This window comes from Cnephaeus nilssonii, assembly GCF_951640355.1.
Source record: "Cnephaeus nilssonii genome assembly, chromosome: 11".
NCBI lineage: Eukaryota > Metazoa > Chordata > Mammalia > Chiroptera > Vespertilionidae > Cnephaeus > Cnephaeus nilssonii.
This window is the reverse complement of record NC_137082.1, coordinates 52,963,739-52,980,896: the sequence shown is the minus strand read 5'-3', so window position 1 is coordinate 52,980,896 and position 17,158 is coordinate 52,963,739. Positions and strand designations below refer to the sequence as shown.

The following is a 17,158-nucleotide window of genomic DNA, read 5'->3' as shown; positions in this document are numbered from 1 at the left end:
TCTAGCATGTGAAAACGCACCATCACCTTCCCCTCACCTGTCATCCCTCCAGAATGTAGCGAGGCCACCTCCAAAATGCAAAGACACCCTGATCAGCACGGGGTGCTCCTGCAGACAGTGCAGGTGGCTGGGGCTCATGGAAGGACCCGTGTCCACCTTTCCGCAGGTGCGACCTGAGCCTTCCCCCGTGGCCTCCCGGGACGAGAGGTGAGAGCCCTGGGTTCGGCTGGGAGGCTCTGCAGGAACCGTGGCTGCTCTGTAGCAACAACGGGACAGTCCAGGTGCCTTTACAGTCTAGTGAAAAGCAAAGACTCCACTGACGTCAATGGCAAAGCACACGGAATAGTGAAAGCTCTGCTTTAGTGAATTTTTAAAAATCGAAGAAAGCAAACGTCCCTCCCGGGTGGATTCTGAATTCTGCTGCCACACGCACATGTTCGTTCTCTCCATGCTGGGAAGACTGGTGGATTCCCAGGGCGTGGATGTTGAGGTGGGAACTGTGGGCTCAGTGCTTCTGTGGTTTCTCACTGACCCTGCTCTGTGGCCCAGGGGACCTCAGCCCATCGCCCCTCCCCTCAGCCCCTCCCCACCAATGACATCCCTCTGGTGTTTTAACACAAGTGCATCAGAACAGAAGAAAACTTGCTCTGAAATTTTATACACAAATAATCACACCAGAGACAGATGAAGAGACAGATCGCCTGCTGGCTCTCCGCTCATTATGAAGCAATAGAGTTACTGGAAAAATTTTATCACAAGAAAGGTGAACTTTGACAGTTGAGATATACATGGGCGATGGGCACTTTGGGGTCATAAGAGCTTCATGTCTGTCTCCTCTGCCTCGGGCCCCTTACGTACCACACAAGCCCCTGTCTAAGGGAAGACAGGCGGTTATGCTGCTGGACTGTGGTGGGCCGGTGGCTTCATCTGTCTGTCCCCTATTTAATCCTCTACAGCGCCACACTGCCGAGAGGGTGAGAAAGCAGAAGCTGAGGGAAATTAAATTTGCTAAGGTCCACAGTAAATAATAACTGGGAGGCACGGAATTAACACCCACATCACTCCTTGCGTGCACTTTTCACCAGCTGTCTCTGTAAGATCTTAGGCGGAGAATGAAGAAAGCCGGTTTTCATTATAAAACTGTGTATGCACGCACAGGTGTTCATGAGGAGCAGGTCCTTGTAACTCATGTTTTCTCAAGGATACTTGTGAGAGGAGAGCCCCACTTCTCTTACTGTGTTGACAGTTTAGAAATGTGTGCTATCTTAGACTTGCCTCCTCAGATAAGTTCATAACATCCAACGGACCCCAATTTTTAACTGAAATGTTTTCCTAGAGGCATTGTTATTCTCTTGCTTGGTTCAGCCTTCTCAGCGTCAGTTTCTCAACTGTAAAATGGGAATAAAGCTTACAGGGTTATTCCTATAATTACATCACTGTAATATCAATCCTGCCCATTGAAACATTCACTTTAGGAGTGCTTTCTTGAACATGGACTAAAAAAAAAAATTGTCCAACCAACAGCATCTTATGAAACTGAAGCCAAAAGAGCCATAAGTCTATAAAGATTATACAACTGTGGTGCATTTCCTACAACATGGGCATAAAGGCAGCTAGACAAGTTGATTAGAAATGAGCCCAGGCGTACAGTAACATGCAGATAACAGACCACCCCACCCCACCCTGGGTCCCACCTCACTGTGCCTAGAGTTTCTGTTTATCTCCTCACATTGGGGGAGGTTTGGGGAGACAGGAAAGATACTTGGGGACCACATCTATGAAGCCAGCCCTCTAGAAAGACTTGAATTGAAACCTCTATTTCACAATAAACTAATTGAAACAAAAAGATTTCACAATAATCCCATTTCCTATAAAAATGCACTCAAGGGCCCTGCAGAAATAGCCAGTTTAGCATTTTAATATTGGAAGGTGTCTCTGAAGGTTGGGAAATGGCTGTCTCTTCACTCACTGCCCGTTCTCAGTATAGTCTTTTATATAATTTTTAAAATTTTTCAATTATACTTAGTACACATTATTATATCAGTTTCAGGTGTGCTACATAGTGATTAGACATTTATGTGCCTTACAGAGTAATCCAGCACCCCATAAGTAGTACCTGCCTGGCCCCATCCACAGTTGTTGCAATACCATTGATTGTATTCCCGGTGCTGCACTTGAACTTGCAGAAGCTCATCACTGTGAAATGCATGGGCCAGCTGTGATGGAGCGGGAACTTGGTATGGGCTCATTGAGTGTGGTCACTTCTGGGCTCCTCAAGGGCCACTGGCATCTTTACTTCTTTTCCTTCCCTGAACTTGGCAGTTTGAAGTGGACATACACATGTGTGGGCACCCACAGAAAGGTCTCTGTAATATGAGTGATGGTGGGTCACTGGACAGCCAGGAGCATCTGCACTGCTCACCACCCATCCTGGTGACAGACCCCTGGTGGGATGAATGAGAAAGGGACCAGCCAGCACCTAGGGCCCACCCTCTCCCCAACCCTCCCAGCTCCCACATGGATCTCATTCTCACCAGCTCAGTGAGGAAGCTTTTGTTACTTCCACTGTATAGGAAACTGAGGCTCAGACAGGTGAGTCACTTGCCCTAGGTCATGGGCAGGAACTTGGATTGGAACCCAGGTCTCAACTATCCTGTTTGCACTTTAAAGAGTTAGAGTGATCTGTACTTGAACTTGCAGCTAGAAGCTAACATGAAGCATTTGCAGTAGAAGCATCGCAGACGGCCCATGCATTTCACAGTGATGAGCTTCTGCAAGTTCAAGTACAGCACTTTAAAGAGTTAGAACGTCCCTGGTTAAAATACCTAGAAACCGTTTCCCCGCCACGCCTCCAGCATGTCAGCTGCCCCGTTCCCAGGCGCTCACATGCACGAGGGATGTGCTGATTTCTCAGGGTCTCCACCAAGAAAATAGGCAGAAATCTCAGAGCGGTGGGAGCATAGTATAGAAATGAAGCCACACCGTTAGGTTGGATGGCTCTCCCATCAATCTTGAGGCTTCTACTGCACATGCTTCATTTTAGCTTCTAGCTGACACAAATTGTGGATGATCCTGAAAACATGGAAATTTTCACTAATCCAGTGACTATTCGGAAATCTCATCTAGAATTGAATTTCTGCCTTAGGACAGTTTCCTGATATAACCTAAAAGTCCTTCCCACTTCCCACATGTTCATTGTTCATTATTTCACCCAAAGCTTCTGAAATTACCCAGAAATGCTTCAGAGTCAGCCTGGCTTCCATGCGGCATTCCACATGTTTACCAAGTTTTCCTCTTGCTCTCTCATTTTGATTAATTGCAACAGTGAGATGAAATGAAGATGACCCCCATCTTCCGGCTCTTTGGTTTGCAGATGGTTCTTCTCATAGATTTTAGAGCCCAGCTGCTGATGTGGAGTTCTCAGGCACAGTCACAGCGAGGAACTCGGCCTTCCCAACCCCTCCTCCCACCCGCAGTCAGACTGAGTGCAGAGTGCAGGCGACTGCCTGTCCACGCCATCTTCTCATGGCAGGCCACCCGATGTAGGTCCAGTGCCCAGCAAGGATGCTCAGAGGCCGTCTTCCCACTGATGAGGGCCCGCCACACAGCACCTGTTAACTTTGCTTTTCTTGTCTGTCTTTTCCCGCCAGCATGTAAATTGTGCGTGTAAGGCTAGACTCTACCTGCTCTAAATGGTACTCCGGTCTATTCTGTTTGTGTCCAAGAGCCACGAGTTTTCTAAATGTTGATTGCAGTCCCCCCAATGGACTTTAGACTTGGTAGCCTAAAGTTTTGCTCTGAAATGTAAGGAGGGTTTGATCAGAGACGCTAGAAGAATGATTACTTCTCTTCCAGGCGCTAAGGAAGCGTCTGCAGCTAGATGTCGGCTGTGCTTCAGAGACCCTTCGCCCCAAAACACTCCCCCTTAGTCCACAAGCAACCCCCAAATATTCACTTGTCCTGCGTGAGGCTTGTTCCCTGGAGGAGGGAGCATTAGGTTGGGTTTACCTGATACCAGCGAGGGAAATGAAAAGATGGGGTGAGGGTCAATGGAAACGGAGAACGGGCGAGGCAGGGGACTGTGGATAGAGGATGTGAGCTGGAGATGCTGCCACGTGAAAACAAAGATGGTGGCAATGGGAGACCCCCGAAAGTCCAAGCTGTCAACTTTAATGAAGTTAATGATTTTTCCTGTGCTTAGTTTAGAATAGACTAATTCTTATTCCTGAAACAGGGAGATAGACCCGCAAATGGTTGGGGCAATGCCATTCCATGTATTCTTTACAGATTACAAGTTCTCAATATTTGGTTAGAACCCTGAATGGAATCAAAGAGTGACAGCTACTGTCCACTCATTCATGCTCTCTGACTACATCTTGGACCCCATAAGGACAACACAACGTCTGTCTTCCCCTTTCTGTACCCATTCCTATCAAGGAAAGGAGTATATGTACCCCAAACCTCAGTCTCTTCAATGACGTCACCAAAAAAAAGATGTTTTTGTCTAATTTAAATAAATGGGGAAGGTAGACGGTAGACTCCCATTTCATATTGAAATGATCCGCAAAGCTGTACTTGCATTTTTAAAAGCATACACTTTAAAGCATTGTTTTCTTCATTCTCCTTGTGAAACATGAGGGATTCATATGATTCTTCAAAGCTAGTGCATTTGTCACCACTAGAACCATGTCTTTGATTTACAGGCACATTATCGCTGCTTTCATCTGAGTTGTTTGAAGTCCAGCACTTTAAAACTCTCTGCGCAGGCTCTCTCTGGAGACGTCTCCTGCCCAGCGCTCATCTCCACCCTGTCGAGGGGGTGGCTGTGTGCTTCCTCCTGTGCCGGCTCGTGGACCCCCACACACTGGGAGGCGAACTGTCAGGTGTCCTGGCTTCTTTCTCTCCAGTCTTGAGGACCGTCCGTGTGCCCACTGAGGTCCTTCTGAAAAGAGCATCCACATCCTTCATTTGTATCGACGAGGCCCCAGGGCTGCGGCGCCTTTGGGGAAATCCAGATGCCAGCAGGCAGCTCCCTCTTTTCTGAAGAAGACAGCCTTCAGGGGACGCGCTGCCTTTCATTCAGACACGGAAATTTTAGAAACCCCCCTCCCCATTTTTAGGAAATGATTCACGTTTGCGACCTTGGAAGGAAAACTGTTCTGTGTTCCGCAGGAGGTGGGGACCCACGTGTCCTTTTTATAAAAGAATGCATCATGGAAAACTACAGGTGTAACTGCCCGAAAAGCCCGGGCACTGCACCAGGTGGGCAGGTGTGTGGATGGAGCGCGGGGTTAGTGCAGGTGCAGGGATGCGGTGGGACCCAAAGCGTGTTGGAATGGGTTTAGGCTAAATTATTCAGTTTTGTGCCTTTTGGGGGGGGGGGGGGAACAAAACCTGTGAATTTGCTGTTAGTGTTTGGGTTAGGAAAAGGAACGAGAAATACACTTTTTTTAAAAAATCCAACTTTATCTCCCCTGGAAATTCTGCAGATTCTTGGCATACTTGTCTGATAAGCCGCCGTTGGTCTGATCTTGAGGTTTCTGTGCAGACAACTCCCTGGGCAGCGGGCACGGACTCGTTACCTTTCACTTGTGGCACCTCTCTGCATCTCAGTCATTTCCCGACGTGGCCCCTGCCCGTGAGCTGTGACCCCCTCTGTATGGATGTGTTTGTGTAGAAACAGCCCCCGAGATTGCTGGGGATGGCCTGATCATCTTACTGATGAGGAAACACCCCGGCATGTATTTGTTACTGAACAGCGCTGAGATCGGCAGCTCCCCTATATTCTAGCCATTTCCGTGGGACCACTAATAAGATATTCGTTGTGTCTTGAGTTTGGGGTTTTAGTTTTCTCTCTTCGGAAAGGGATACAGCACGTCTCACAGGAATGCGGTCCTGATGAAAAACAACACGGAGAATTCTAAACCTGCCAGCTTTAGGCTAATTCCTTCTCTTTTTCCTTCAGCCTCTGCAGCTTCCTCGGTGCGGGATGGGGAACCACGCGGGGAAGCGGGAGATCTGCACGGAGAAGGCCCATAAGGTAGGAATGAGGGGCTCAGAGACCTTGGGGGTGCACGTCTACCTCAGTCCTCGGAGTGGGTGCTGTGGCTCCGGGCTTTCTGCTAACACCAGTAGACTGTTACCCTCCAGCCCCCAGCAATTCCAGGGCAGCGCTCGGCCGCCGCTACAGCCCGAGCTCTGGGCCTGGACTCCAGACCACCATGTGCTGGGGCCTCCGCAGCCCTTCCCACCCCCTTACTGTGGAATGTTTTCAAAATGCAGCTAGACAGGAAACGTGGAAATAAACTCCATCTGAATCCTTCTAAGCTGCCGGAATCCATCTTTGCGTTTCCAGCGCAGCCCTCGCCATTTCCCGCCTGTTTCACAGGCACCAGCTCCTCCACTTGATTCTGATTCTTGGCTTTGGCCTGGGTTCCTGGGAGTGTCAGCAATGAGTGGCTCCCAGCCCTCTGCCTGCTGAGCCGGCAGGTACTGTCCGCGCCCACTGCTGGGACAGGAGCACCAGTGGGACTGAGACCCAGGCCCTTCCCCACCCCAAATCCAGCATCGCTGTTCTCTCCAGCCTCCCTCTCCTCCTGCACTTCCTGCTAAAACCAGCTGCTGTCGCCGTAACGACGTCACAGAATGGAAAGCAGAATCACTGAGAAATAGAAATCCTTCCAGTCCCCCAGACTCCAGCCTGGGGCATCGTGTGATGGGGCCATGGTGCCTTTGAGCCCCAAATTCACCCCCAAATTGGACATTTCTGAGTTGATTGCAGTGCGTTGGCAGTTGTTGGAGACCCGTCTGTGTAATTTCCATTTTCTTAGGCAAGTCCCGTAAACAAGTTTGGCTTTTTTATTTGAGAACTCAGGTAATTCGTAGGTTAATCATATAATCTATACTTAAGAGCTTAAGGAACTGAAATGTAGAAAGCATTTCCCCACAGACAAGTACTGACCTCCTCTGACACTCAGCTGCACAGAACCATCTAGACAATGAGGCGAGTTCTTAGACTGCGAGGTGCACGCAGACTCCCCATTGTACCGTGCCTACAGGAGTCTCAGGTTCACTCTCTTTTCCTCCTGTTATCTCTCTGCCTATCTCTATCTCCACCTCCATCTCCCTCACACACACCCCTAAGGGGTTCCGCTCGACTTCAGTTGCAAAACAGGAGACTGTCTTTCACGAGCACCAGGTGCAGTAAAAGGGCACAGCCGTGTTCTGCCTCCCTTCCCCCTTCCCCCCCACCCCCACCCACCCCAGGCAGACAGGGCCGCAGTGGATCTGTCTGGTGGGAATGTTCTGTCTGTGTCACCCGATGCGTAGTCATTAGACACACCTGGCAGGAAGCACATGGCGTGTGGCTGGTCCACCTGAGGAACCACACTCTCAATGCTCTTTATTTTCAATGACTTAGATTTAAATAGCTGTATGTTCAAGTGACAGCGTGGCCCCACTGGATATGCATCACCCCTAAGGTGCCCAGAACCCTGCTTTTCAAGTAAAATAAGCAGTGTGAAATCTTTAGTTGTTCTCTTCTACTTTCTGACAGTTTTAGTCTTTTTGAAAAGAGGATTGTTGCAATGTATTTCAAAGGTAAATAGGACGTGGTATTTGGAGAATATCCTAGGAGCGTTAACACTTCCTTCCCACGAGCCATAGGCCCTTCTCGTTTCACCGCTGGGATACAAAGCACTTGGTTCCTCTGTTTAGGTACATGGTATGTATCACGTGCCTTTTAATCATTGCTTCAGTGTTTAAGTAAAAATCAACCTTGCGACTTTAAGTTTCTCTTCGTGGGTTTGTAGCAACACTGTAAAGACTGGGAAACTCAGTGTGCGTGTTAAGTCACAATTCCTTCAGCGCTTGACACAGGAGGATCGTTTCCTGAGTATCACAGAGAACCCATTTGGACGCATCTCCCCTGCATCACTGAGTTGTCATGTGACCTGGCGGGTTGTGTTGCCTGCTCCATAACAGGTTTTTCAAAATATAAAAAATATTTTGAAGCTTCTATCTTCTCATAACTATAATCTGAGTTACTTGTATTGTCAGTTATGAAACCAGGGGAAGGTCTGTGGCCTGAAAAGCAAAATTTCTCCAGTAAGTGCATTTGTAGGAATATCATGTTCACACTCTTGATGAAGTGAAGAATGGATCTCATTGATCTTGCTGACCGGCGTCTATCTGCACTTGTAGGTATGAAATTCTTGAGATGCATTTGGTTGGGTATTAAAGTTCAGGTAACTGGTTTTGATGCTGGCAGAGTGGAAACAGGCTTTAGCCTGATTCGGTTCTGCAGCTCCTAGAGCGAGTCGGGCAAGTTTCTGTCCGGGGCGTCCCCACTTCCATCACAGCAGTAGCAGAGCTCAGCTTTGAAGAAGTGTCTGCACAGACCAGGGACCATTCCTTCTGCAAGGCAAGTGTGTCCCTAAATTTAGAGCGAGGAAACCGAAAGGCAGGTGCAATCAGAGTTCTACAAAATTATCTTCTACTTCTTAACCTCACTGCATTGGAATACACATTAAACCCTGTTTTTACTTAAGAAGCTTTTATTTCCACCTTCTCTAAAGTATGGAAAATGTCAGAAGATGGATAGTAGTAAAGTAAGTAATAATGGTGTCTGGCTTTGACTCTGCTAGCTGGGGGCGGGACCCTGTTCCCCACTTTACACGTGGTCACTCATCTATAGTCACAGAGCCTCTGGGCAGTGACTTCATGTGACCAAGGACACTGCCTGTGCCCTCTGACACCATACACACAGGTGAGGAAGGAGTCCCGTGGTTGAAATCTCAGCTCTGTGAGATTTGTATTTTTCTTCTGGGGTCCTCAGTGTTGAGTAGCAAGCATTTTCTCAGCCTTTATTTATAAATCCATTCACGTTCATCACTCTAGCCAGAAGTAGAATTAACCAGTCTAGCCGTTAGAGAGAAGAGTCAAAGTCTTCCAAAATTTTAATTTCCCACATTTCAAAAGCCAATCCTGGGCCTTGGCACTGAGCCCCACGCAGGCTCCACAGAGGTCTGGCTGCCAGCATGGGCGGGAAGGATCCTGATCCTCCATGTCATTGCCCCCCTGAGACACGTGCCCAGCCAAAAGCCACTGGGTCCTGGCTGTTGAGTGCAGATGTTGCTGTTTTTTAATGGCTTTTATTGAAATAGAATTCACATAACATAAGATGTACTCATTCAAAATGTATAAATCCATGTGGGTTTTTTGGCATATTCATAGGATTATGCAACCATCACAGCAATCTAATTTTATAATATTTGTTCATCCCTCAGAGAAACCCTCCTGCCCATTAACGGTCACCACCCACTCCCCACCCCACCCGACTCCCCAGCCTGACTCAACCACTAATGTGCTTGCAGTTTCTATAGATTTGCCTGTTTTGGACACTTCATATATGCGTAATCATGCACATATGTGATTTTTTGTGTGTCTGGCTTCTTTCCTGGAGCATCATGTTCTCAGTGTTCATCCACATTGTAGTACACATCAGTGCTTCATTCCTTTTCATTGCTGAGTAACATTCCATCCTAGGAATTTACCCTTTCATTACTTGGTGGACATTTGAGTTGTTTCCACCTGTTGGTATTATGAAGAATGCTGCTAACAACATCCATGTGTAATGTTTTGTGTGGACATATGTTTTCATTTCTCTTGGGCATATACCTGGGGGTGGATTTGGTGAGTCACATGGTACTTCTAGGCTGAACTTTGAGCGCCACCAGACTGTTTCCACAATGGTCTCCCACTGTATTGGCTGATGAGTGTTTTGACTTCCGCACATCCTCGCCTATGATTCTTATTACAGTCTTTTTTATTGTATCCACCCTATTGGTGTGAAGTGGGACCTCAGCCTGGTTCCATTTGCATTTTCTTAACGGATAACGTTGTTGAGCATCTGTGACGTGCTTACTGGCCATTTGTGTATCTTCTTTGGAGACATGTCTGTTCAGAGTCTTTGCCCATGTTTTGAATTGGGTGGTTTGTTTTTCTTTGTTGAGTTGTAGGGTCACTTTACATATGCCGGACACTAGACCTTTATCGGGCGCACAATCTGCAAATACTTCCTCCGGTTCTCTGAGCGGTGGTTTCGCGCCCTCGGTGGTGTCCATTGAAGCACGACGGTTTCTGATTTTGAAGTCCAGCCTTCCAGAACGTCTTCTGCTGCTTGTGCTTTAAGAGCATATCTAAGGCTCACATCTGAGAAACCATTACGGAGGCAGCACTGGGTTTCATGACTCAGTTCCTTCTGATTCCCACCCTCAGTCCGTCTCTAATCCTTGTCATGCTGTCCCTGCTCTCCAATTGTTCTTTTAAAAGTAGCATTTTGATGACTTATATGTGTCTTTATGAAAAGTACACAAATAAGTGGATTTGTAGGTTTTGCTTCCTTTCTGATGCTTCCTTTTGTCTAGACCAGTGGTTCTCAACCAGGATGGCCCTTCCCCACCCCGGGTGGGATATTTGCCAGCTTCCAGTTGTCACAGTGGCAGGGTGCCCCAAGCCTCCTATGACAGAGATCAAAGATACTGCTCAACATCCCACAACACACAGGACAGCCTACACCATGACCAGGACTGACCCAGCCCAGAACGTCCCAATGCCAATGTCAAGAGGTCTGGGCTGGACAGGCCACGGCTGCCCGTGCACGGATGTCCTCATCCTGCCCTGACCCTGTTTGAGGGGAGACATGGCTTCACAATGAGCCCGTTCACATGATCCCAGTCTTCATGTCTCTTCATGTTCTTTACTTTGATCCCGAAAGCTTTCAATGTTTTGCTAGAATCCTTTGTTACTTATCCAAACCCAGCTTACAGCAAGAATAATTCTGTTTTTTAAGAAACAAACCAAAAATGCTGAGTAATAAGCTCTACGTTGTAAGAAGAGTTTTTATTTTAACACACACACACACACACACACACACACACACACACACAGTCGAAGGACTGAGATTTGACCCCAAACACAGGCCATGCAAAAGGAGGGTGACCCTGCCCCCTGCATCCCAGGCAGGGTCCACCACCCCCTGGTTCTTCTCCCTTGGGACCCCTGATGCCCTAGAACAGTGGGAAGAGCCTGACTCCCCTCTTCCGAGGCCGTTCAGTCCAGCTGGGATCTCTGGTTTGAGCTAATTCGATTTCCTCTGGATTCGATGGAAGCAAGTCCTCCCTGAGAGCAGACGCTCGCCTGGCTGTGATGGACACCCCGCCGGCTGCCTGGGGGCTCTGAGTGCCTCATTGCAGATAACATTTATTGTCCCAACCATACCAGAGGAGGCATTTGAAAGGCACTGTTGTTGTGTGGTTTTTTTGTGTGTTTTTTTAAGAAATGCAGGAAATATCCACTCCTCTATTTAAAGAGAATTTACAAACCCTTCCAACACTAAAGTCGACAAACTCCATCCCATGGTTTCCTGTTCAGGTCGGTGCATGGAACCAGTGAAGATGACAAAGGCTGTGAGCTCAGCTTGCACCCAAGATGCACAGGAGGGAGAGGCCTTGGGCCCATTGAGGAGTCGTGGGGTGGAACAGGGCTGCACTGCACTCTGGGTAGTGGCAGGAGGGGCACCAGTCAGGCATAAGGAGGGGGGATGGGGCGGACACCAAACACGCGGTGGAGTTTGAACGCTGTGCTACTCCAGGGCTCATCCTCTAAGCAAAGAACGGAACAACCAAACAAGACATGTTCATCACACAGGAATGAAAACTGTTGAGTAAAAAATAAAGTACTGGGGATACAGCAAACTACTTAATTTATAGTGATTATTGTGCCAATGCTATTGAATAATAAATTTCATCTCTATTAGAAAATATTTTTAAACCTACCTTAATTATAAGAATTTTTTCTCATTGCATGTTCCCCTAAAATGATTATGGAAAAGTAAGTGGACTCTTACTAGGTCAGCCCTCACATACTTAGGCTGATGGAAGGGAAAATTGGCACAAACATTTTGAAGAGAAAAACCATAATGGCTTCGAATGAATTTACCTAGTAGACACTGGCAGCCACAGACACATTTGGGAATGAGGACACTTGGGACAATGACACTCTGGGGTTCCTGGGTCATGGGGTCGGGCCCTCGGTTGTGTACCTGAGTGTTTACAACTTGTGGGAAGCTTTTATTTCTTTATCAGGAAGATTTCATTGCATTTGACACACATCATCTTGGTGGTGTTTGTTTTGCTTGTAGACAGTTTGCTTATTAAAAATGTGTTAGTCACAAGGATATTTTTATGTTCATGGGTTAGCAGCAGTGTCAGGTCTCAGGAACAAGCTTCTTGTTTGAACAGAAATTAGTCACTAGATTTCCGCGGGCAACACGTACTTCCCCTGTCCAACCCACCATGTGCACAACACTGATATTGAGGGATAAGACCCGAAGTGGGGGTGAAGCTTGAGGTCCTGCCCCTCACCTCCACTCTGGGCCCCGCCTGAGGCTGCTCTAGGTTAGGTGGACGCTGTGTGGCTGCAGGACAGACATCCGCACAGGGCGGGGTAAGATGCAGGTGCCTCTGCCTCTCTGGCCTGAGCCATGCACCTGGGAAGCTGGAACCCCATGACCAGCCTCCATCCTTTGCTTTAACTTCCAGCTTTTACTCTGAACCTGAAATGCCCTCCCCTCGGAGACTTACCACTAAGGAGGAAAAAACACTCCCCGTTCTCATTGGAAGACGCGATAGGTTGGAAGGGGTGACCTAGTAGATGCTAAAGCACAAAAAAATTACATCCACAGTGATTATACTTGTAGCTACATGATAATTATTAATTAGTCCTCAAATAAAATTATTATTTTGTACTTAGTGAAGAATATGACTGATATCAGCATAGAAGCCAGATGTGAAACAAATACGTGTGAAAGAATGTATAGCTGACGAAAGAAACTATCAGGAAATTCTGTTCCCAGTTGCACTCTCTTCTAAAATTAAACAGGTAGATATGAAACCATGTCTCTTAACCCACCTCTGGTGCCCGCTGCCAAAACAGAAATTGTCTATTTTGAACTACTCTTAAATAGGATAAAACTGAACTGTTTTCTCTCCAGCACATGCTGGGTGCCAGGCACTGTGAGGTTTGGGGACAGAAAGGTGCATAAAGCAAGGTCCCCATTCTTAACGAACGTTCAGTGTCACAGGGAGAAAGGAATAAAGAAACAGGGTGTCTGTGACCATGTCAGATCTCCGGGGTAGGGGGTCAGGAAGGACACTGGACACAGGAAAGCCACTGAGGGGACCTGGCCGGGTGGGGTCAGAGTTCCCAGACCTCTGCCTTCTCCAGGCTCCAGAGGCAGCCGAGGGGAGCTCCAGGCGGGGGGACAGCAGGTGTTTGTGGCTTGTCCCCTAAGGACGGCTGTGGCTGTCTGCCCCAGCTCCCGGGAGGGTCCCTGCCTGTCCCACATCCCCAGCAACACTGAGAAATGTTTTCAACTCGGTCAGTGTGTTAGAAAAACAGGGTTGGGGTGAGGGTCAGCTCATTACTTTATCGGGGATGATATTCAGTTTCTTTTGTATGAAAATATATGCCCTGGAACAGGAGAAGGCCTCGTGCTCGGGCCGAGAAAAGAAGCGGGAGCTCAGGATCCTCTATGGTAAATCCGCCTGAGCCAGGACTGAGCAATGGAACTGGGACTGTTCCGGACCCGAGGACGGACGTGGGGATGTGGCCTTCGGCTCCAGAATCATGAGGACAGAAGCGCGGTAAATTATGTTGATGATAAAACACTTTTCTTTTGTTTTCCAGGAGGGTGAAGCCTCCAGAGGGGAGTCTGAGAAAAAGAGGAACCTCCGAGAACTCTCCCGGGAGCCCTCGGGGGACAGCGACGTGTTTGGTACGTGACACGCTGACTGGGAGCGGTGGTTTCATAGGACGGCCACGTGCAAATGCACTGTCACCCCGGAAGGTTTAGTTTCTCTAGTTACCTGGGCGATCTGTGCATCTGCTGTCCTTATTGACAGCGCGACTAGACTCTCGGGAGGCGGGGGAGGCGAGCCCTTCCTCACCTCACAATCCTCTCCCGCCCTGACCGCCGGGGCCCGGGATCCGTCCCCATCTGCTGCTAGCTTGTTTGGTTTTATTTTGCGTGGAATTTCCTGATTTTCCACTCTGTGCGATATTTCTAGAAGTTACTAGTTCTTGTGTGTGGGCATTTGAAAGCCGAACACTGCCCATAAAAAATCACTAATGAGGAAGTGCAATTGGCCCAAAGCCTAGATTCTATGGTGGTTATTTTAACTACAAAGAACGACTTGACTCGAGGTGTTGGGAAGTAACTGTTTCCTATAAAACTGCGTGTTCGTGGTGCCCCAGGGACAAAAGTTGCCTCTACGTGTAGTCCTCTCTGCTGCCGGGGCAGAATGGACAGGTTCTCACGTGGTTTTCACGTGAAGGCTTTTGGCTCCACTGTGGCCTCATGACAGTGACACGCAGTGATTCACCTGGGACCCCATAGGTAGGCGGACACTCCAGAGATCTGCCTTGTATTCCTGAAGCAGTGAGAACAGGGCGGGGTGAAGCCTGGGATCCCCCTGGTCTATCCAAGGGGAACAGAGCATGACATACATACACATATGTGTAACATAAATACCACGTAACGTGAACAAGGCCTGCAATAGGCCTTTCTCCTCATGATGAACATGGTACAAGTCCCACGGCTCTTTCAAAGGAACCCTCTGTCCCCTTCTCCAAAGATATATATTCGACTTGGAGAATTATTACCTAGAGTTGAATGTGCAAACCAATGGAAATGCAAGCATTCCAATATATTACAAACTCAGCTTTGTCTTTTCCTGGGAAGAATAAGCAGACTCTGCCTGTTTGATTTCCCGTGACTTCCCAATGCCTGGAGCTTCGAGCTGCTCACACGTCAGCTGGATGAGTGCACCCACACCTGCCATGCCACCTCCACGGCACCTCCATGGCATGCACAGCCCATACTAGGTTAAGGTTGAGTCACAGCAGAGGGGAAGTGGGAGGATCCGACGATGTCCTCACTTCATGTGACCTTGAGCAAGATGGCCCAGATGCCTCGTGGGTTCCATCACTCTGCCCAACAACCCTGAGCGGTGCAGATGGTGAGGCCCCGCAGAGCTGCTGGCGTCTGCTTTTGAACCTCATAGTCCCCGTGCCTCATGCTCCCCTGGAAGCCAGAGAAATCCCCGTCTGCAGGTGCTGAGCCACCGCGGGAAAGGAGCTCAATAATCCCGGCTGCCCACCTCCCTGCATAGTCTTGGAAAATCTACGTGCGAATTCTCTTTAAATTATGGAGTGTTCCACCAACGTCACTGAGAATGACAACAGGCCCCTCCCACTTTACAAAGTAAGGCCTTTTCTTGACCAAACAGAAACCCCCTGAATGTGATAGGGAGCCAAGCCTTCGTGATGTTCTCTGAGCCACGTGGGTCATCAGCATGCCTTTCACAATAATGTCCCAGCCCCTGCAATTCATTTTGCCCCCGTGTCAGGAGAATCGGGGGCTGTGAGAGAGAAGCAGGGGCCATTATCTATCACTGACTCATTGCTGCGGGTCACAGGCCTCCAGGTCTCAGTGTTGTACCTTCGACGGTCAGAGTCCTCCCTGAGAACCGAACTGGGGACCTTAGAGAGTGTGCAGCCGGGCTGAGGAGGGCCGGCGCAGGTGCCGCGGCCGCGTGCTCCAACCACAGGTTGCACAAGGAGCCCAGACGCGCTTCCTCCTGGCCCTGCGAGGGCCAGCGCCCTCACTTACTCATCAATGCTCTCTAGAGTTTCGTTTACTTTTCCATTTCCTGGGAAAATCCCTCTGAAGGGTTGTTTCAGATCTAAGCAAACAACACACCAGGGCATGTTTAAAATCCCTTTCTGTGACTGGTTTTCTGACAGTGACACTCCAGGGCGGCTTTGCCTGGCTACCCAAGGAGGAAGAGAACATTTTAAGGGTGTTGTCCAAGCTTTGGGGAAGCAGGTTGTTCTCTTTGGGGAAGCAGGTAGGCCCGTCACAGGCATTTTTTGAAGCTCACACCCAACACGTGACAGACACTGTTCTTGTCATTTGAAAACCAGGCAGGAAAGGCAGTGTCATGTCCCCGCCCTGCCCCTCCTGGTTCCCCAGTCATGGCTCTGTTCAGGTCAGTGAGGTCTCCCTCAGTTATGCTGACAGGAGAGCAGTCCCCAATAGAGGGCGCCCCTGCTCTTTCCAGAACCCCTGGGCTCCTTCCAGGGGGTACCCAGGTCTCCAGGTCAGAGCTGTAAGGATGGGCTTGTCCCACTGAAGGGGCAAATGCAGGCCTACAGGGTCATGGGGAAGGACGGAAAGTACCGCCTCCCTGCTTCCACTGATAGCATCTTACACGGCTCAATCCTGTGCAAAAATCAGGGCAAAATTCTACTGAAATCATTAGAAAATGTCCGCCAGTTCATTGCTCAAACAATGGAGCTAGAATTACCTCGCTGGTCCTATGGCTCCAACAACAGAACAGCCCGTGAACTGCCACCTGCATGATGGTGAAAGGGGTGCCCGTGGGTAGAGGCCCGGCTCACTGTCTACACCCAGATGCGGGGCCTCTCTCAGAAACCCATCGAGACCTATAACAGTCTTTGTACAGACTTGGTATTTAATTATATGCATGTGCTGTTTTCTCCTTTGCTTGATTTTCTGCTTTGAGGCTCATTTTCCTGAGGATGATGAGGTCACTGGGGCCTAGCCTGTGGCATCTGCAAGTGATGGGAGTGTTTGGGGGACACCAATTCACCCTGAATCTCTGTCCCCTTCTGTCCCTAAGACAACCTCTGCAAACTGTTGTATTCACAAGGTCCTGTACCTTGACCGTGTGTCCTGAGGCCCAAGCTCTTGACTAGTGAGAAGTTCTTTTTTTTTTTTTTTTTTTATTGATTTTCCACAGAGAGGAAGAGAGAGGGATAGAGAGCTAGAAACATCGATGAGAGAGAAACATCGATCAGCTGTCTCCTGCACACCCCGCAACGGGGCTGTGCCCGCAACCAAGGTACATGCCCCCCGACCGGAATCGAACCTGGGACCCCTCAGCCCGCAGGCTGACGCTCCATCCACTGAGCCAAACCGGTTTCGGCTAGTGAGAAGTTCTGCCTCTAGGCTACTGCTGAATAGATGATGTGCAAGCATGTGTGTGTGTGCAAGTGTGCATGGGGGATTGCA

The 17,158-nt window shown here is 48.8% G+C and overlaps 1 protein-coding gene across 1 annotated transcript in view; it reads left to right on the top strand.

Annotated features, from left to right (window-relative positions):
- The window catches only part of MBP (myelin basic protein), an 80,147-nt gene that overhangs the window by 13,821 nt on the left and 49,168 nt on the right, over positions 1 to 17,158 (top strand). Inside the window, exons 2-3 of the mRNA XM_079785203.1 lie at positions 5,966 to 6,040; positions 13,750 to 13,837. Of these exons, the coding sequence (XP_079641329.1) occupies positions 5,990 to 6,040; positions 13,750 to 13,837 (139 nt within the window). The 5' untranslated portion in view covers positions 5,966 to 5,989. The remainder of the gene's footprint in view (positions 1 to 5,965; positions 6,041 to 13,749; positions 13,838 to 17,158) is intronic.